Source organism: Chelonoidis abingdonii, chromosome 11 (genome assembly GCF_003597395.2).
Source record: "Chelonoidis abingdonii isolate Lonesome George chromosome 11, CheloAbing_2.0, whole genome shotgun sequence".
Classification (NCBI taxonomy): Eukaryota; Metazoa; Chordata; order Testudines; family Testudinidae; genus Chelonoidis; species Chelonoidis abingdonii.
This window is the reverse complement of record NC_133779.1, coordinates 27439164-27460589: the sequence shown is the minus strand read 5'-3', so window position 1 is coordinate 27460589 and position 21426 is coordinate 27439164. Positions and strand designations below refer to the sequence as shown.

At 41.5% G+C, this 21426-nt stretch overlaps 1 protein-coding gene across 3 annotated transcripts in view; it reads right to left on the bottom strand.

Annotated features, from left to right (window-relative positions):
- Nucleotides 1–2337: 2337 nt before the first annotated feature.
- Nucleotides 2338–21426, bottom strand: part of LMNB2 (lamin B2) — an 89663-nt gene continuing 70574 nt past the window's right edge. For 2 of the 3 annotated variants that reach the window (XR_012656790.1, XR_012656791.1), the window contains 8 exons: nucleotides 16334–16459; nucleotides 15388–15608; nucleotides 14622–14919; nucleotides 14041–14148; nucleotides 13177–13296; nucleotides 11631–11729; nucleotides 11291–11487; nucleotides 2338–10171 (listed from right to left, as the gene is read on the bottom strand). Coding sequence is in view for 1 of the 3 variants with exons in the window: in XM_075070810.1 (XP_074926911.1) it covers nucleotides 10130–10171; nucleotides 11631–11729; nucleotides 13177–13296; nucleotides 14041–14148; nucleotides 14622–14919; nucleotides 15388–15608; nucleotides 16334–16459 (1014 nt within the window). In the remaining 2 variants the exon portion in view is untranslated. The remainder of the gene's footprint in view (nucleotides 10172–11290; nucleotides 11488–11630; nucleotides 11730–13176; nucleotides 13297–14040; nucleotides 14149–14621; nucleotides 14920–15387; nucleotides 15609–16333; nucleotides 16460–21426) is intronic. The other variant, XM_075070810.1, reaches the window with a different exon arrangement.

Below are 21426 nucleotides of genomic sequence, written 5' to 3'. Positions count from 1 at the left end.
TCCCTGAGGCACTTCAGACAGGAGTCGTGGGGATCTCCTGTTGGCATCAGCTTGAGGCACGCCAAGCACAGTGTGAAGCCCAGTAACCTGGGCATGGGCCCCGGTACCAGGTTGGAGGAAGGGGAATGATCCCCGATCCCTCCAAATACTATATACAAAACATTAAATAACTAACTATAACTGTAAAACTATTGAACTATCTATAGAGAAAACACGAGGAAAGCTAGGGAGGTGGAGATCAGCTATGCTGCGCTCCACAGTTCCAACGACCATCACAAGAGGTAAGAAGGAACTGAGGGGATGATGGGCCGGCAGGGGTATATATCTGGCGCCATAGTGGCATCACTCCAGGGGGCGCCTCAGCCGACCCACCGAGTGTTGCTAAGGTAAAAATCTTCCGACGAACGTGCACGCAGCGTGCACATACCTAATTGGAACTGATATGAGCAAGCATTCAAAGAAGAACTAGACTAATTCAGATAGAATAGTTTACTATAAATAAATGCTGGTGAGAAAAGCTGGGCTGATAGCCTTGGAGACTTCAGAGTACCGGCTGAGGTCCTCCAAAGGGCCCACACTGCCAGTAAACAATAGTAACATTATTCAGTAGAGAGAGCAGCCACTAGAAGTGTAAACTAATGCCTAAAATCAGCTGGCTCAGGTGGTCTCAATCACTGGCTGGAAATCTAACTCAGGTTGGTAGTGACCAACCGCTGCATTAGAACTAGGCCTGTCAATTAATTGCAGTTAACTCAAGTGATTAACTCAAAACAAATTAATTTGATTTTTAAAAAAATCATAGTTAATTGCAGTTTTAATTGCATGTTAAACAACAGAATACCAATTTAAATTATAAATATTTTTCATGTTTAGCTACATTTTCAAATATATTGATTTCAATTACAACACAGAATACAAAGTGTACAGTGCTCACTTTGTATTATTTTTATCATCTTTTTTATAGTGCAAATATGAGTAATCAAAGGAAATGGTATTTTTCAATTCACCTCATATACTATATGCTACATCAGTACTATAGCGCAACTTACAAATGCACTTAAAAACAAAACAATGTAAAACTTTAGAGCCTACACGTCCACTCAGTCCTACATTTTGTTCAGCCAATCTCTAAAACAAACAAGTTTGTTTACATTTACAGGAGATACTACTGCCTGCGTATTTACAATGTCACTTGAATTTGAGAACAGGTGTTCACATGGCACTTTTCAAAATGGAAAAAACATCCAAAATATTTAAACAAATGGTATTCTGTTATTGTTTAATAGTGCAATTAAAACTGATTATCATACTTTTTTTAAAATCACAATTTTTTTAAATAGTTTGGACAGCCCTAATTAAAACATGAGCTGGTCGCTTTCGTTCAGTTCCCAGTGGGTAGGAATCCATCACCACTAGCCGCCAATGATTTTCCTCTTTTTGGTCATCACAGGAAGCCAACAGAAGCAATCCCTCCAGAACACAGTGCAAACACTGCGCAAAATCCAGTGGGGTCAGGATCTCCTGCAGTGAGGGAAAAGAGGTCGAAGTTTGCACTGCTACTATTGGAAGTCAAATGCCAGATTAGAAAAGGACTCATTTACCCCTGCACCACACCCAAAGGGACAACATATTACACTGATATCATAGAATCTTAGGGTTGGAAGAGACCGCAGGAGGTCATCTAGTCCAATCCCCTGCTCAAAGCAGGACCAACACCAACTAAATCATCCCAGACAAGTCTTTGTCAAGCTGGGCCTTAAAAACCTTGAAGGATGGAGATTCCACCACCTCCCTAGGTAACCCATTCCAATGCTTCACCATCCTCCTAGTGAAACAGTGTTTCCTAATAGCCAACCTAGACCTCCCTCACTGCAACTTGAGACCATTGTTCTGTCATCTACCACCACCAAGAACAGCTGAGCTCCATCCTCTTTGGAAACTCACTTCAGGTAGTTGAAGGGCTGCTATCAAATTGCCCCTCATTCTTCTCTTCAGACTAAATAACCCCCGTTCCCTCATCCTCTCCTCGTCATGTGCTCCAGCCCCCTAATCATTTTCGTTGCCCTCTGCTGGACTCTCTCCAATTTGTCCACATCCTTTCTGTAGTGGGGGGACGAAAACTAGATGCGATATTCCAGGTAAGGCCTCACCAGTGCCGAATAGAGGGGAATAATCACTTCCCTCGATCAGCTGGCAATGTTCCTACTAATACAGCCCAATATGCCATTGGCTCTTCTCTTCTCTGTTTGTCTATATGGGGATGACACCCAGTTATGACACATGAGGCAGCCTTTGAATGAGGTTCGGTTTGTTTTAAACAAAAAAAAAGGTAACAGATAAAATTCAAAACATTTATTGGAGTGTGTTGTACAAAAAGGCTTCCAGTCATAAAATGTATATTACAAATCATTGAAAGAGACATTTGGCATGCATATTTCTTAAAACAAAAAATTATGAAATGATAAAGTCTAGATCTTTGTGTAGTTTTCATATGCTCCACACGAACATTTTCTATTTCTCTGTTCTTCACTTAGATTTTTTTTTTCATAATAACTTATTTAAAAACTCAATAAGCCATTATCAAAAAGCTCTTTTACAGCAAATTTCCCAAGGAAATGTCAGTCAAGGCGAGCGGTGGCCTATACCTGGAGCTACTAAAAGGCTGTGTTAAAAAATTACAATTCAAGTCAAAAGGCATCACTGTTACGAAAATAGAGTTCAAACAAGACAGTATCATTTTGTCCAAATGTAAAGCCTCTTGGCTTAAACTGCGTTTAAAATAGCTTATTGCTTGCAATATTAGTGTAACAATCTGGGTATCTGAAAAACACCAGAATGTCTGTCCGACCCAGCAGACTACATCATGTAGACTACATCAAATCTACGTAAACTCATGACTATAAATTCTTCGAAATTCAATAAGAGACATTTTTCTTTTACTAACCCCAAAGTCAATACAGTGCATTGTGCTTCTTTGAACTAATTCTCTCAAAAGTAAGCATCTTTTATTCCCTCTAGACGTTAGCATTTCAAGAAAGGCATTATGTTTACAAATAATAATTGCATGTAAATATGGGCTTATATAAAAATCACCTTTAAATTATTTCATAGCTAGGCATATTTAAGGGCAAATAGAAATTCTGTTTCCCAGGCCATTTTAAGTTTCAAACAGTAAAATAACACAATTTGTCTCCACATTTAGCTAATGCAATGCTTTGAAATGCAAACACCAACCATCCTTCCATTCACTGGTCCCTAATAAGGCTGTGTTTCCTTCCAAGTCAGGGGTTTGTAATTGGGTCCAACAGTGACGGTAAAAGCCAGTATCCAATATGGACATGCCCGCTGTTTAGAGTTTAGCCTTTCCAAACTAGATGTAGAAAGAATAATTATAAAATGGCTTAAGACTGAGAAAGTGAGATAAGTGGCTACAGGGCATGCATTATATTGTTAAAAACCTGCCACTTGTACTATCCTTCTCCTATTAACACCGGGAAGGGGAGAATACGGAAGGAAGATATTCACCTTTCAGATGGGATGAGGGTGCAGAGTAATCTCTAGGAGCTACTTTCTGACCCCTACAGTATGTCTGACCGGTTTCAGGTTAAGGATCTTTACATGGGATGTTTGAAAAGAAGTATTTTAAGTGTATAAAGAACATTAAACCCCTCTGGGCACATGCTGTGGGTTCTGCATGCCTTGTTGCTCAACAAAAAAAAACATATATACTGAGTGCATTTCCCTTCACAGTACACTCTGGTTCACATTGTAATGTAACCAACAGCAATTACATTCAATAGAGTCAAACTAAACTAGCCTTTACATTTCAGGCTGTGGGAAGCTGACTCCACCCCACCCCCCGGCTTCCTGAGACTATTTTTTGGTTCCTACTATGAATGCACACTATATGCTGGCCAACCCCCAGCCACTGGCATAGCAACACTGATGAAAGACCTACAAATCATTGCTAACTCCTTCTTTTATGCTTTCAGGAACAAATCCAGAGTCCTGTACCAGCCCAAGTAGCCAGACTGGGTACTAGGCATGTGCAGGGAGAGAGGAATCATGGCCGCTCCATTGCCCGGGTAGAGCTGCCATTTCCCAGAGGCTACTGCAGCACACTAGCTTTAATGTGGTCTGAAGCAGGTTGTCAGGAAGGAGAGGGACATGAAGATTTGTGTAGCCATGCCTCTCCTGCTGCATGTTGTCACACCAGGAGCTCAGATTCTTCTGTGGCAGGGGTGGGCAAACTATTTGGCCTGAGGGCCACATCAGGGTTCTGAAACTGTATGAAGGGCCAGGAAGGAAAGACTGTGCCTCCCCAAACCGCCTGGTCCTGGCCCCCTCCCACTTCCTGCCTGCCTCAGAATACCTGACCCATCCAAACCCCCCTGCTCCTTGTCCCCTGACCCTAAACTGCCCCCCCCCCACACCGGACGCCTACCCCCTATCCCCCCCGCCTGCTCCTGTCCCTGGACCTGCCCCAACCCCTATCTATACCCCCGCCCCAGCAGGTTCCCCGGGTCTCCCACGTCTATCCAACCGCCCCCTGCTCCCTGACTGTCACCCTGGGGCCCCCTGCCCCATATGCAATGCCCCCAATCTCCGGCCCCTTACCATGCCACTCAGTGCACCAGGAGAGGCAGCCCCACTGCCCGGTCGGAGCCAGCAACACCGCCGCATAGTCTAGAGCACCGTGGCAGGTCAGCGGCTCTCGCAGCCACGCTGGCCGGCAGGAGCTCGCAGCCCCGCCACCCAGAGCGCTGGTGGCACAAAGAGCTGAGGCTGTGGGGCGGGGGGGACAACAGGGGAGGAGCTGGGGGTTAGCCTCCCCGGCCAAGAGCTCAAGGCCTGGGCAGGACAGTCCCACCGGCCGTAGTTTACCCACCTCTGCTCTATGGCCATGCCATGCAGGAGGGTGCTGGATTTGTTCCCCTCCCGCACCCCAAGTACCTTCACAATATGCAAACCTGGGAGAGGGAGCATTTATAGCACGCTTTTCACATAGCTCTTTGTTGCTGTTCCCTTTGCTATTAGTGAATAAAGGCTTCCCTACATGGGGAAATTGACCAGCTATAGTTATTCCAGTGTAACTCCCTTAGGTCAGAATAAAATGACTTGAATTCCAGAACAGAATGTCCACATCAATGAGTTATACTGGTAAAGCTAGAGCAAAATAATTATTTTGTGCTAACTAGACTGATCAATTCTCCTCACAGGCCAACTCTGCCTTCTTCAGGAAACCTGCATTTGTAATATTAAGTCTATTGCCATGGAAATTCTGATGATCTTCCACATACAACATGAATGGCTCACCTGCAGGATCTAATAGAAAAAGATGGCTAGGTAGGGAGAAGCTACACTTGGTCTGAACACAAAGCTTTAATTAACGATTGGGATTGCCAAAAAAAAAAAAAAAAAAAGGAAAATAAATACAAAAAAAAAAAAATGTAACAGTGCTGCTTTAGATCTGGTATAGCAGAAAATGCTTCCAGTTTGGAGTGCCTACTTTAATCTAATGAAAGAGTCAGGCTGAATGCTCAGCAAGTCAAACATAAATGGGAAAGATGGTGTTTTCAAAAGAGAGACAATGCAAACAAGAAGCGGAATACAGTAGTTTTACTGTGTCTTGCACTTTACAATCAAGAATTGCTTCTTACATTTTAAGTAGCCTTCTGAAAAATGCAGTGGTAACAATCACCAAAGCAAAGATGCTTTTAGGAGGTTAGTCTTAGTCTACTGAGCTTCTTATACTGTCCCACCTCACCACCGTCTCTAAGCACCTATGTTACATAAACATGGCATGGCAGGAGGAAGCAGCAATTTACATCCAGAAATCACTGTTGCAGCCTTTTTTGCCTTTCTTAATGGTGTACGCTTGTGTGTCAGTTTCAGGCAGAATTATTACAGTTAACAAAGGCCGTAAAACATCAAGCTCTTCAACCTTGCATGTGCAGAACTCAGAGGAAGTTAATCTGTACCAGCACTGGCATTTGAATAAGCTTCTAGGAAGTTTCATAGGAAACAACTCCACATTTAGGGCCCAATTCTGTAGACACTTACTAGGGGATGTTGTGCTCACACCATCTTGGCCAGTCCCACTGACTTCGATGAGCTAGTTAAGGGTAAAAGGCACTACAGCCAGTAGTAACGGTCTGCCAGCATCAGACCCTAGAGCAAGACACAGACTCATATTTCAGTACGTGTTGCATAAACTATGGCTCAGATCACATGAGGTCTTTTCTGATACAAGCTGCCCTTCTAGCCCAGACTTTACAAGGAAATTCACTAAATAAAGCCAGCTGAGTCGTCAATGAACTACATATTATTCTGTATAGTTTAAAATATTAAAGGAATAAGTCTACTACAAAACAGAATGAGCACTCTGAATACTGGCCAACATTAAAAAAAATATAGAGAGAGAGAGAGCTTTAAAAAACCCTATCTTCTGTATAAGGTAAATCATGAAAACAGAGTTGGAAAGGAAAACAGAGTCCAGTGATTAGAAGATATATTGCAAAAACAGTTTCACCCTGATTGCATTCATTTGCATAACAATAATTTAGAAAAGGTAATTGGCAGTGGTATGGCTGAGAAACACAATTTCGGCTACATATATTTTACAGCAATAGGTATGATTTACTACATATTCAACCACCTACTCAAGCAGAGTGGGAATATAAGAAAAATGACCAAATACAAGGACAAAGAGAAACATTATTCCAAAAATCCATTTCTTTTTACTGCTTTTTCTACAATGAACTGTTCATAATGGACTAAAATATAATTCTAAATACTTTACTAGCATTTAATTGTGATAATTAAATCACCTTACTGAGCTGAAGATTTTGTGAACACCTGCAGAAAATTAGCACCTTTGATATTTTTTAACTGAGAGGAGAAAGTTCATAACCTTTTTAAAAATCACTTTCCCACCCTGCTTCCATTGTAGCAAAGCCAGCCATTAAAGTCACTAACCTGGCCTTCTAAGTTATATCTGTCAGTCTAAATACTGTTCAGAGAACATAATGTCCAAAAGCCACCGAAAACATCCAAACCTTCTAGCTTGTGTGATGAATCTAAACTACTTGAATAACAAGACCAGAGTTCTAGAGTGCAGGCAGTACAAGAGTTCTATGCTGGCATCAAATGGTATCCAAATTATCAACTACTGGGAAAAAATGTTTGCTTACATTGCAGTCAATATATTCTTTGGAGCAGTCAATTATACTTCATAGTGTATAAAGGTGCACTATCACAAGAATCCTAATGCTTCTGGTAGTCAAAAGTTACCTCTGGTAAAAACACAAGAGAGGAAACCTGAACTTAAGGAGACATTACCAGATACAATAACTTTTTTTTTAGTAATATCTTACTTCTAATATGTATTGTACTTACATTATTTGTGTTTACTTAGAGCATTTCAGTCAGGCTGGACAACCTGCTGCGGCAAACAGTGCAAGAAACTGCTTACACCCAAACCAAAAACTTCTCACTTTTTAAAGACATTTGCAAAAGCTTTGTTACCTAAACTATCTGACAATGTCCCTTTACATACAATAGAACTTTTAATAAATGGAACGAAGCAGTGATAAAAAAAATCAACATTTACAATTGATTTTTAAAACCCCATCATAGCCAAAAATAAAGTATTTTAACACCTAAATCTGAATTATTGAACCAAAAGTTCTGTTTGATGCCAAATACTTTACAACCATTCATATCATCATATCTATTGTCCATCACAATTTCACCCTTGCATCCACTATTTATTAGGGTCTCAAACGTGACTGAAAGTCCCAGTAAATAAAACTGTAAAAAATTTCAGCTTTGATCCCTCATTACATTCAGACTATACCTGCCCAAGAGTAACTGGGACCCATCATTCTCCACCAGTGTTAGCAATGACAGAGTGATAATGCAGACAGGGTTCAGATGTTGTCTAATCCTACTTGGAATAGAGTTAAATGCCACGGTACTCTTGCCACTTCTGTCTGCACTGCAGCTTCTATCATTGCTTCCACTGGTGGAGCAGCATCTGTGGTAAATTCTGGGTTATAATTTTCCTAGTATATACAAGACTCAGTATATCAAAAGGATATTACCGTTTTCTTAAATGGCTCCAGTACTGTGGGAAGCACTCATGTTGGGTTCTCCAAAAGCCCTGTACAGGCTCACACTGCCTTAAATCTGTTATTTAAAAACCAGTTTGAAGTTAAAGAATGACATATTTACTAAGACTGTCAAGTGATTAAAAAAATTAGTTGTGATTAATCACGTGATTAAAAAAAAATAGTTGTGATTAATGGCACTTTTAAACAGTAATAGAATACCATTTATTTAAATATTTTTTGATGTTGTCCACATTTTAAAATATATTGATTTCAATTACAACACAGAATACAAAGTGTACACTGTTCACTTTATATTTATTTTCAATTAAAAATATTTGCATAAAAAACAATAGGAATAGTATTTTTCAATTCACCTAATACAAGTACTGTAGTGCAATCTCTTTATCATGAAAGTTGAACTTACAAATGTAGAATTATGTACAAAAAATAACTCAATTCAAAATTAAAACAATGTAAAACTTTAGAGCCTACAAGTCCACCCAGTCCTACTTCAGCCAATCCCTCAGAGAAACGGGTTTGGTTACAATTTGCAGGAGAAAATGCTGCCCACATCTTGTTTACAATGTCACCTGAAAGTGAGAACAGGTATTCGCATGACACTGTTGGAAGCCAGCGTGGCAAGATATTTACATGCCAGATGCACTAAAGATTCATATGTCCTTTCATGCTTCAACCACCATTTCAGAGGACAAGCGTCCATGCTGATGACGGGTTCTGCCTGATAACGATCCAAAGCAGAGCAGACCGACGCATATTCATTTTCAGCATCTGAGTCAAATGCCACCGGCAGAAGGTTAATTTTCTTTTTTGATGGTTCAGGTTCTATGGTTTCCACATCGGAGGGTTGCTCTTTTAAAACTTCTGAAAGCATGCTCCACACCTCGCCCCTGTCAGATTTTGGATGGCACTTCAGATTCTTAAACCTTGGGTCGAGTGCTGTAGCTATTTTTATAAATCTCGCATTGGTACCTTCTTTGCATTTTGTCAAATTTGCTGTGAAAGTGTTCTTAAAACGAACATGTGCTGAGTCATCATTCAAGACTGCCATAACATGAAATATATGGCAGAAAGTGGGTAGAACAGGAGACATACAATATTCCCCCAAGGAGTTCAGTCGCAAATTTAATTAATGAATTATTTTTTTAATGAGCATCACCAGCATGGAAGCATGTCCTCTGGAATGGTGGTCGAAGCATGAAGGGGCATACAAATGTTTAGCATATCTGGCACGTAAATACCTTGCAACGCCCGCTACAAAATGCCATGCAAATGTCTATTCTCACTTTCAGGTGACATTGCAAAGAAAAACCAGGCAGCAGTATCTCATGCAAATGTAAACAAGCTTGTTTCTCATATCGATTGGCTGAACAAGTAGTAGGACTGAGTTGGCTTGTAGGCGCTAAAGTTTTACGTAGTTTTATTTTTGAGTGCAGTAATGTAACAAAACAAATCTGCATTTATAAGTATGAGGTGAATTGAAAAATACTATTTCTTTTGTTCATCATTTTTACAGTGCAAATATTTGTAATCAACAAATCAATGTATTTGAAAATGTATGAAAAGCATCCAAAAATACTTCATAAATTCCAACTGGTATTTTTGTTTAACAGTGTGATTAATCACGATTCATTTTTTTTAGTTGATCGCATGAGTTAACTGCGATTAATCAACAGCCCTAATATTTATCCTACTTTCAAGGTGTCCTGTCCCATTTTAGCTTAAAATTCATTCTACTGCAGGTTTATATATAAGACAAAAGTTTTAATGGTGGGGAAATAATCCAATATTCCAATAGTAGGCAGGGGGAGGATAAAGAAATCTATTTAAAAATCCTGGCAGTTTTGCTTGATTAAATTTTTTTCTATAAAAATGTAACAAGGAGTAAACTTTTAAAGAAATCAGATGATATATATAAAAATAGTTTTCAGTGGCTCTGGAGGAAAAAAATAGCGAAAAGAAAAGAAAGGAAAGTAGTAGCAAATAATAATGTTTTTTCACATCACTGAACATCCTCTAGACGTTGTCCTGGGATCCCCCTGGAGGAACAAAGAAATTAGTTAGTGCACAGTAGAATGACAGGAGGCCACAAGCACCTCATGTCCTGTCTTGACTAGTACAAAAGATAACTCAAATTAGCTAACATGACTTGAAACACAATTTGGCACCTAGTGCAGACAGTTTAACACCTTTGCAAACTTGTTAGCTGGTCCTGTTGTAACCTAGTCTCAGGTATCATACTGGTTTAAAAAACATCTTTCTCCTAATCCAGATAAACCCCCAGTCGGGGCTATCACTAAACGTGTTGGGAGTATGGCAAGAAGCAGTGTTGGCAGAGTTCCCTGCTATTATTCCACACTGGCAGAGAGGAGGGAAGAAGTGTGATATTGAGTCATCTTTAGAACTGCATTACCCTTCCTCTAAATGCAGTCTGTAATAATGCATAAACACACACCAATGAAGCTCGACCAGATACGTGGCACAGAGCTGTATCCTGGCACCATGCTTCTATGGATACAAAACACACAACACTGTGCATTTGTTTTCAGATTCTTTCACTCTCTGAATTCAATTTCCTTGAAACCAAAAATATCCAGAAGTTGATTTTAAAACTGCATTGGCCTAGCCTGCTGAGTTCATTGTGAAAGAGGCTACTAATGGCCACTGATCAAATCTGAATATATGGCAACAGTTTACAGCAGTTTGAAAGTGCTCTCTAGTATAACATGCACAAAGTTTTTCTCTTCTGTCAGCTCCACTAGCTGCTGGCCATTCATTCTCCCATACTCATTCTAAAGCATTGGAATTTACATAAAAGGTGATCGTAACAAGGTCAGCCAGGTTTATTTATTGTGTAACATTTGTATCCTGCAGGCAAACACACCAGCAAAGCCCAGGTGCCATAGTGGGAACAGGATTGTCCATTTTCCTGTAATTATCTGCCATATTTTTCAGAATATCTTCTGTCTCTTTAGAGAAAGAATGCTACAGACATTAGTGCTAGCCTTGCTAGTAGAGAAGGCAGCACAGGCTGGTGGGAATCACTGATCACACAATTTCCCTGCTCTTATTTCATACAGCTGTTGAAGAGCAGTAATAGGAATCTACAGGGCAACAAAGATTTTTCTTTGTTCTATGGAGTTTACACGATCACCAACCTTCACGGCTTTTCTCAGAAACACTCCTGCTATTGCAAATCCATTAGCACCAGGATTATGTCCTAAAGTCTATGGCACCCTGACCTGTCAGCAGTCACTGCCTCCAGTGCATCTTGTGGGGTACATCAGTTCCTGAAGTTAAGAGCTCAGGAGCAGGGATTGCAGAATGCTCTCTTTGGCACATCCTTTACAGGAACCTATTCCAAAAGCTGGGATCAGAAGCTTGCATAAGCTGTTGGAAGATGCACCATTCTATGCTTGAATCTAACCCAATTCACCAGGCACACGTGAGGAGAAGTGGGAGGATAGCCTGAATTTAAACAAATGGTTATCATATTACCTGCTGGTGAAAGAGATCCTCTTCTCCAAACTCTGCTTCATCCTCCTCCTCATTCTCCCGCACCACAACTGACTTTGTGATGCTTCTTACTGCAACTTCCTAGACAAGGGGACAGACAAAGGTGTTCACTTTGCCATCAGCTCTTCTCCTCTCACCCAAACTTTCGGGAATTCCAAGCAGTTGGCCACATATTTGAATGATCATCCCTGGTTTGGGGTTTTTATGAAACCAAATCCTAGCCAATAAGGTTCTGCAAACTACAGGCCCTCCCTTATTTCTGCCCATCTCTAAGTGTAGTGATGTAATTTTTGTTTTCAATCATCCTTATCTTTAGCTATTTTCTCTTATTCCTAGAAGTCTGAGAGGGAGCAGATGCGATGCCTTTCTACCTCTCATGTGGGGTTTATTCATTTTTAAAAAACTACTAATGGGCTTAACTGGGAACTGTGTCATAAAAGACTGTGGAATGTGCTAAGATCTGATCTATTTCTCTTAACTATTACAGAGCTAAACTGAAACCTCTAATTTCCACTCATATTCTATGTCAGTTGCAATTTACCAATTATCTGGAATTGTTGTCTTCACTAAGCTACTACAGGGATTATTTTAAAACTCAGGAAGTTTCTTTCCTTCTTAATTTATTGTAGCAAAGATTAGTAATAAGACGCTGTTGGTCCTCACAGCAGTTGCACATTGGAATTGTATGTAGGGGGTACATCTGAATTTCTGGGAAAATCTTCCTAGATACAGACATTTCCAAGTGGAGCGACTGACAAATATCAGGTTGTGGGGAGAGGTTATTTTATTTTTGAGGATCCTTCAGCTACTAATTGAATAGATGTGTCCAATCTGAATACTGGGCCAGTTCTCTTCCCTGTTTATATCTATGACCTTTTAGCCTACCTCTGTGTCCTGTGCTGCTGTTCCTGCAATGCCTTCATAGAACTGTCAGCAAGAAAGGCATGAAAACTGATACAATGCTGGTCAGTTTTACTTTGCTATTGTTACTGGGCGCCTGAAGCAATGCATGTTTACCAACAGCAGCCAAAGCATGATCCTGCCTTGCAAGATTCTTCTGCAGGGACAGTTTTCAAAAACAGTTGTGGGAGGATGCAGGACAACAAAGAATACATAGGAAACTGTGCCCAGTGGAAACTCCTGATATGGTTGCAGCACTGAAGAAATCTCTATTTTTTTGCATTATTATGTTTACATAGCACCCTAAAATATGCTAATTATCATCATTTGGAATAATGAGCAATGCATTCGCTTTCTCTACTCGAAATGTATACTCAAATCCTCTACTCTCCAGGACAGTTCACTAAAAAGATCAACTAAAGTGATCAGTATGTTGAACGGTATGTTTCCTAAAACCACATTTGAGCTCATAGATGTTTATCCCTTAAACCTTACAGACAAATGAAAACACTACTTTGTTTAAAAGAAGAGAGCTAAGGATAGTGTGAAACTGCAGTTTTGTCAGAAATGCATAGACAGGTTTGGGAGGTAATGCAGCCCACACCATTTTCCAGAAGACAAAGCTTACCTCTCCATCAGAGTTCAACAGATATGTGCGGATGTCTCCTCCAGTGCCCCAGCTGCTCTGATTCTTCCACACAAGGACAGAAGGGGGGCTATGAGTCACACCTGCATCTGCAGCCCAGATCTAAGAAAGAGAAATTCTATACGCAGATGTTTGTGCCCTTTTTCTTTTTATATATATGTAAAAAACCCTACATTTTTACTTTTCTCATTACCCTTTTCTTGCCACCCCACTTGCTTCTCATTTCCCAATGACAGTGAAATAGATGAAACTAGAGTGAAACTATTTGCAGGAAAATGTTTTTTCCCCTACAAAACCTTAAGAAGCTGCAAGTTAATAGCAACCATAGTTACAGAGAAGAGAAAATAAATGGAGTTTAATATTTCAGTTGTCATTTCTTTTCTGCATATAGCAATTAATCCTCCTGGACTCAGTGCATTTACTATCATGGTAGAGCCCAGAGACAAAACAGAGCTGCATACTCATCCCTTTAACCTCTTAAAAGGCTATATGTTCCCACTTGCTATGCCAAATATTTAAGCAATAATACAAGGAAAGCTGCTCCTTTCCTATGGAGGGACTTTTAATGCAGATTGCAGAAAAAATATCTAATTTAGTAATGATTTATTTGGTGAACACAAAAATGCATATAAAATGCCAGATAGCAGGCCTAACCCAACAGCTCTTAATCCACTAAGATAGTTCTGGAGAAATTCAACTCCTATATCGTATTCTTTAGGAGCATAATCTTACTCCAAACAAAAGTGAGCTCAGTGGGAGTAGGGGCAAGCCCTATATCAAGCCCAGTTAAACACTCGCTCACATTCACACCACAGCAACAACAAAAGTGCCTCCTCAGTGACTTACTGTAACAGTTTGCCCAGCCCTGAGGACATACTTTGGAGTAAATTTATAAGCAATTTCTTCCGCATCTCCAATTTGTCTCTTCAGTCTCCAGTTACCCAGAGACTGGTCCTAATGGAAAGATATAAAAGTTTATTTAGGAATAGATATCTATAGCCAGACAAATGGCATCTCTAATGCCTGCGTATTTATTAAAATGCTACGGATACAGTCACTAGCTTTTCCCACAGTGTGTTATTGGGTCACATGTACTGTAGCTTCTGGGAGTATTATTTTTTAACCCAATGAATAGTTTAGATTGCAAGCTCCTTATTTAAGGCCCAATCCTGCAAATACACAAGTAACTGTACTCACCCACTAATCCCATTAGAGTCAATGAGACTACTCAAATGAGTAAACTTACCTAGAAGTATGTTTGCAGGATCAGGCTACTAAATGGTAAGCTTCCTGGAACACAAACTATCCTCTTCTGTGTCCTGTATAGCACTGACCACAATATTGGTGCTGAAACAATACTATCAGCATATAAGTACCACTTTGTCACTTCTGAAGGAGCGGTGGCCAAAGGTTCTACTGACACTCACCTTCTCAGAGTTGTTCTTAAGTTGAACATATTTTCCCTCCAGGTCTATCTCTTCTATGCTGATGCGTCCTGTGGCTGAGGCTTGCTGGGACATTTGGAAACTACTGCTGCTACCGCTGGTGCTACCACTACTACTCCCAGTGCCAATTCCACTTGTACCACTGCCTGAAAGCTCCTCTGCTTCAACCCGTTTTCTCTTGCCTCGAGACGAGCGAACAACCGAAGTGCTGGTGCTACTGCTGCTGGAAGTAGCCTTGGAGACTGTAACACGGGAGGACGGGCTTGGAGACAGCTTCAATCTTAAAGAAATCGAACAGACATTTTAACCAGATGAAGAAGGCTGCAGTTAGATTCTCAGGAGTGGTCCAGGGGATTAGTTGAGAGAATTAATATACACAATAACATGCCACAGTACACCAATACCCTAGGCTTTTACATGAATTGCTTTAAGGCATGATGACAGAAGCAGGAGAAACACAGAGCCGTGCAACCTTTGGCAGGTAAGTACAAAAGGAGCTGAATGTCAAGCACATGTTAATCCACAGTATTTCATAAACATTTGACTAGATGAGTGTTCAGATGAAAGCAGCTGCAATTGCCTCATTTTACGAACATTATGTATATAGTGGCCTCAGGTTCCAAGAGCCCAGCGTAGCCCTCGATTAGGCAAAGTTTGGGCACTGGTGTTCAAATGGGAGAAAATAATGTCAGAGCTGGGAAAAATTCCCACCTGTGCAGAGTGTGAAGCATGTGAAACCTATACCTACCTCTTTTCCTCACCCTCCAGAAGTTTTCGGTAGGCACTGATCTCCATGTCCAGTGCTAATTTGACATCAAGCAGTTCCTGGTATTCTGCAAGCTGCTGCTGCATCTGGTCCCTCATTTCCATCATTTCCCTTTCCTTGGCATCTAGCATCTTCCTGAACTTGTCCTGCTCACCAGCCATCATATCCTCCAGTTCCCGAATACGATCTTCTGCGACACTAGCCTATGGTCACAGTAAAACAAGAAGTCAACCTAGCATGTATGTGGAGACAGAGGCGGATACGTGATTTCCCTCTGATAGGTATTGCAAAAGGGGAAACAAAACTAGACAGCTAGACTCAGGAATTCAATTACAGCCATGCATTTCCAGAGGCAGAACAGACATATGGGTCACCATCTAGTCCATCCCACAGGGAAAAGGCAGTGTATTATTCACTCTATAGCTTTAGTGGCAAAAGCAAGAGAGCTTTAGGGAACACTTGGCAGGGTGTGCTCCTGCAACTTAGACATTCACTAGGCTCCTCGTCTACTGAAATCCAGACTAGTTAATCTTTTGGGAATGCTCCAAAGCCCCTTTCATCCCCTGAAACGTAGGAAAAAAGTTGAGTTTTGAGATGGAATATATGCCATAGAGGTTACTGTACCGGGAACAGTTGGTAGTATTGGGGCTATAATGGCAGTTTAATAATTAGTGTAAAATGGCATACAGGTCACACTGTCTGATAAGTAACTTTAGAATAAAATTTTCATTGCAAATACTCACAATTACAAGTTTAAAATTCACCTTCCATTAAAATGTGTGTAAAATGTACTGTTTTCTACAAACATACCTGCTGTCAACTCATTCTCCAGAGCGTTCATGGAGTGTGAACAAAGGGAAAGGAAGTCAAGTTTTATTTGACCAACCATTCACACAGTTTTAGGTGTACGGAAATGGAGTCTCTTCACCTGTTTTTGCAAGCCAGAAAGCTGGTAGCTGAGAGACTCTATTCTCATGCGAGCGTCCTTCAGCTCCTCCCGGGCAGCGCTGGCAGCTTTGTCATTTTGGTCAGAGGACAGTTTGGCATTCTCCAACTGGAAGAGAGTTTGGCACAGGACACTCACATTAGAGTAGGCTTCACAGGCTTAGGGTTGCACTGACTAAACCTGCTTGTGCTACTAGAACAGAAAGTCCATCCTCATCTCCATTACACACACTCAATTTTAATATGACTGCAAAACTGGCTAAGAAATATAACTAGGCACAGAGTCTGTGTCAGTAACAGTCTCTACTTCGAGTGACTGCACATGTCCATTCCACTGTAGGTGACTCACAAGCAGTTTGAACTGGAGGTGGTTTCAGTGTTTACTTTAATAAGGAATAGACGATTACTCATCCAAATCTGGCACTGTCTCTGGATTGCTGAGAGGCAGCAAAGTGAGAGGCAAATGTATGGAATGACGACCAGGGTGCTTTCTTACAAAATGTCCAAGATGGGTATATGAGCCAGAAATACCGCAGAAGCTGTCTGAGACCTCGCTGAATGGGCCAACACTCTACTCCGGGGCATCACATTATCAAACTGATAGCATAACTGAATATAACTGGATATCCTTTCGTTCTGTCTGCAACTGTGATGAACAGTTGTATTGAAGACCTAGATGATTTGTCTGATCCAGGTAAAAAGCCAAAGCTCTTCTAACGTCTAAAGTGAGAAGCTTTTCCTTGTCTTTATGCATATGAGGCTTTGGAAAGAAGACCAGTCATCAGATTGCTTGATTAACGTGAAAGCTGGAAACTGCTTTAGAAAGAAACTTCGGGTGAGGACAAAGGCAAACCGTTACTACAGAAGACCATATAGGGAGGCGCTGACACACTAGAACTTACAATTTCCCCACTTTTCTGGTCAATGTAACAGCAGCCAGAAAGCGCCACTTTAATTGAAAGATGTAGCAGTGAACAGGTTGCCAGAAACCCAAAGGGGAAACCCTATCAGCTTTGCTGAAATTAGATTCAAGTTCCATGGGGGAGGGGCAGTGTCAGGATACTGTATCTGTGGATATAATTTTTTTTTGGGTGCAGAATTCCCTCAGGAATAAATTATATTCCTAGAGAATTGCCATTCTAAAAGTTAGTAAAGCCTCCTGGAGATTCAGCCTCCAGTGTCTCTCTGGAGTGCAGGAGCCATGTTAATTCCCTCCCTCTCTCTCAAGTTCAGGCTAAGACAATCCCTGCTGGTTTCCCTGATAGCTTTGTGGCTAATATGTAAACTGAGGTAAACCTAAATTTATTTGTCTAAGACAGACCTGTTTATCACTTTTACTAGACTAGGATGTCTTTGTTTTAAATATGTTTTAATAATATTATACAAAGGGAATTAATAATTTCACATAAAAATTCAAACATATCTTTTAAGTTGATCACAGCATACCAGTGCCTGGGATCCAGAGAAGGAATAATGGAAGCTAGGGTGATCTTCTGGATTTTTATTTTCTTCAGGAACTTGTTCTTTCAGATCTAAAATAGGCCTGAGACCTCCTTTTGCTTTTGGGATTAGAAAGTAGCAGGAATAAAATCTCTTTCCTGTGAGTAACACAGAATCTTCATCTATGGCTCCCACAAGACAGAGATTGGACCTCCTGTAATACAACATCTTCATGACAGAGGTCCCTGGACAAGGGCAAGGAACAGGAGTAGGAGGGGGGATGGAAACAAACTCAAGGATACATCCTAATTCCACTATGCTTAAAACCCACCAATATGTGGTGATGCCAGACCAAGATTTTAGGAAGTGGGATAGGCGATTAACAAATGGGGGATGTGAAAAGATGGCACTCTGGGGACTGGCAGTATGTCCTTGACCAATGCGTCAAAATGTTTGTTTGGAGGACCCAGCTTGCCTAGATGACTTGGCACTGCAGAGGCAGAAAGAGGTGGTAGACATCTCTTGTAACTTTGGCTCTTCTTCCTGGAGAAGTCCTTGGTACAGGTCATGAAATTTGGATAGTGGGAGTGCTATGGGTGAAAGGAGTTTCTTTTTATTGCCAGCATATAAATACCCAGAGATTTAAGGGTCGCTTTTGATTCCTTGTGACTATGCAGTCTCATCAGTCTTTCCAGAAAAGAGTGAAGGACCCTCAAAAAGGATCTTGAATGGTCTACTGGCACCACCCCCTATTCTAAGTACCCGTTTGGAGGTCTGGAATAGTCTGGTGAACTTGGGGGGGGGGGGGGGGGTGGAACAGCCCAAAATGACTGCAGCCATGAACACCACCACCTAATGAGGCCATGTCTCAAGCTGCAGAGTCAGTTGGGTTTAGACCAGCCTGCAAAGACGTTCTGGCAACTAATTTCCCCTCATCCACCATCACAAAAAATCCCTGTTTCAGGTCATCTAGAGCCTGTCCTTACATTTTACAATTTTACCCCGTGAGATAATATTGTAATGACCCAGCAGAGACTCCTGGTTTGCAATTCAAAGCTACGAATCTCCTGTGGAATAAAGCTTCCTTCCAAATTAGTCCAATTTCTTTACTTTTTCGCTTTTCAGTAATAATGCCTGGTGACCCTGTCTCCTCTTTTTCACTGGCTACAGAGACTACCAGGGAGTCCACAAGGATGATTATAGAAGTGTTTCAAGCCCTGTGAGGGGACGTAGTAACTCTCTGCTCTTTTTGCAGTAATGGGCAGGGAAGATGGAGTCTGCCACAGAACACTTTCAGGCCAAGGATAGCTTTCTTAATAGGGAGAGCTACCTTACAGGGTCCCACCAAGGCTAAAATGTCCGCAAGCACGTGTGACTTTCCCTGGACCTCCTTTGGCTGGATATTCAGAGTTGCAGCCATCCTCTTCAACATCTCCCAATGGGCTCTGTAATCATCAGGTGTGGGAGAAACAGACTCTGCTTGTCACTGCCTCATTGGTGGATGAAGAGGAGGTGGTCAAGGACTGGTGAGGTGAACTCTCTTCTGATTCCTCCAAGGGCAACTCCTGAGAGCAAACCTCTGCAAGTACAGGTCTCTACCGAGGATGGCTTGATGTGATTCTGGTACGGACACTTGCAAAGGCAAGTTGTGAGGCATGCTCTAGATTGAGGAGGGAAACCCCAAGAATTCCTGAAAGGCCACTGATATGGCCCCTGGACTTCAATTATGTCTGGACAATTGATCCTTGTGAGATAGACCATGCTGTGACTATGCCTGGTACCACGGTGAATAGGCACTCTATGGGAACTCCTGTATGCATTCAGGCAGTGACGTGTAAGAACCTCGGAATCCAGTGACAAGTCTTCATCCTCCCACCAGAAGAGAGCTGTCACCATCAGTACTGGGGAGACAGGTTCAGAGCCTGGAGTTGGAGGTACTGCAAGATCATGGCTGGTTTTCCCCTACTTGAAACTGATCTGAGATGCATATTAAAGGGTGGGCCTGAAGGTACCATATGGGGCATCAGAGGAACAGTCGACATTGATACTTTAGACACCGGAGCTGGATGAGAATCCTGAACAGCCAGGAAAATCAGTACTGACAGGCTGAATAACTCCCAAGCTGCACATAAGCCTTGGGCACTGTGACAGAATGCTAGGCAACAACAGCTGAGCCAGCATTCTGGTCACTGCAGCTGCAATTAAACACTGCAGAACAGACCTGGTTAAGAAGAGTTGTGCCTAACTGGTGAGAGGAGGAGAGCTGGAAGGCCTTCCAAGGGGAGTAGTGGGGGCAAAAGACATATCTGGCTTTAAGACTAAGCTTGATAAGTTTACGGAAGGGATGGTATGAAAGGATAGTTTAATTTTGGAAATTGATCTTTGATTATCAGCAGATAAGTCTGCCCAATGGTCTGTGATGGGATGTTGGATGGGATGGGATCTGAGTTACTGCAGAGAATTCTTTCCTGAGTACTGGCTGGTGAGTCTTGCCCAAATGCTCAGGGTTTAGCTGATGCCATATTTGGGGTCGGGAAGGAATTTTCCTCCCGGGCAGATTGGCAGGGGCCCTGGAGGTTTTTCGCCTTCCTCTGCAGCGTGGGGCATGGGTCACTTGCTGGTGGATTCTCTGCAACTTGAGGTCTTCAAACCACAATCTGAAGACTTCAATAACTCGGACACAGGTTAGGGGTTTGTTATAGAAGTGGATGGGTAGGGTTCTGTGGCCTGCTTTGTGCAGGAGGTCAGACTAGATGATCATATTGGTCCCTTCTGACCTATGAGTCTAATTAAGCCATTAGGCCAAGGCTCTGCTCTTCCCTGCTTGCCTCAGGAGCTGAGGGCTTCCTAAGATGGTAGGAGTACAGCTATATATTGTACAAGGGTGGTGGAAACTGACGTAAATAAACTGCACTGGGTGTTCTACTAGCATAAAGGTCTCTGAACGGTTTGTGGACTTGAGCAGAGGTAGGAGTGAGTGGGCCCTGCCACAGGCACGAGGAAATCCTACAATACTGATATCTGAACTGAGGTCCATCTAGTCCAGTGGAGGTCCATCAGTGCCAGATGCTTCAAAGGAAGGAGTAAAAGCCCTGCAGCTGGCAGATAATCCACTCCCCTCATTAGGTCTCATGGTGATCTCTAGAAGTTCAGAGGTTAGTTGTAGCCCTGACACATGAGATTTATTAACCCTTCAAAATATTTTGTCACCATTAACTGTAACACTGGATATATGTTATCCTTACAAATGTCCAATCACTTTCTGAATCTTGCTAAATTCTTTGTCTCAATGACTTCCTGAGGCAGTGGGTATCACAATCTAAGATGTGCTATGTGAAAAAAAATTTTTTTTTTTGTCTATAATAAAATGTATCACCCCTTCTAATTTCATTGAAGCTCTCCTTGTTCTTGTGTTATGACACAGGGAGAACAGAAACTCCTGATACACCTTCTCAGACCAGTTATTTTATATACTTTTATCAAGCCTCCCCTCACCCCAGGCAAACAATATGTTTTTTCATTCTCTCTTCATGTGAAAGTTTTTCCAGCTCTCTAATCATTTTCAAAGTCCTTGTCTGAACCCCCTTTAATTCCACAATATCCTTTTTGTGATGGGGTGACAGAACAGATTTTTAT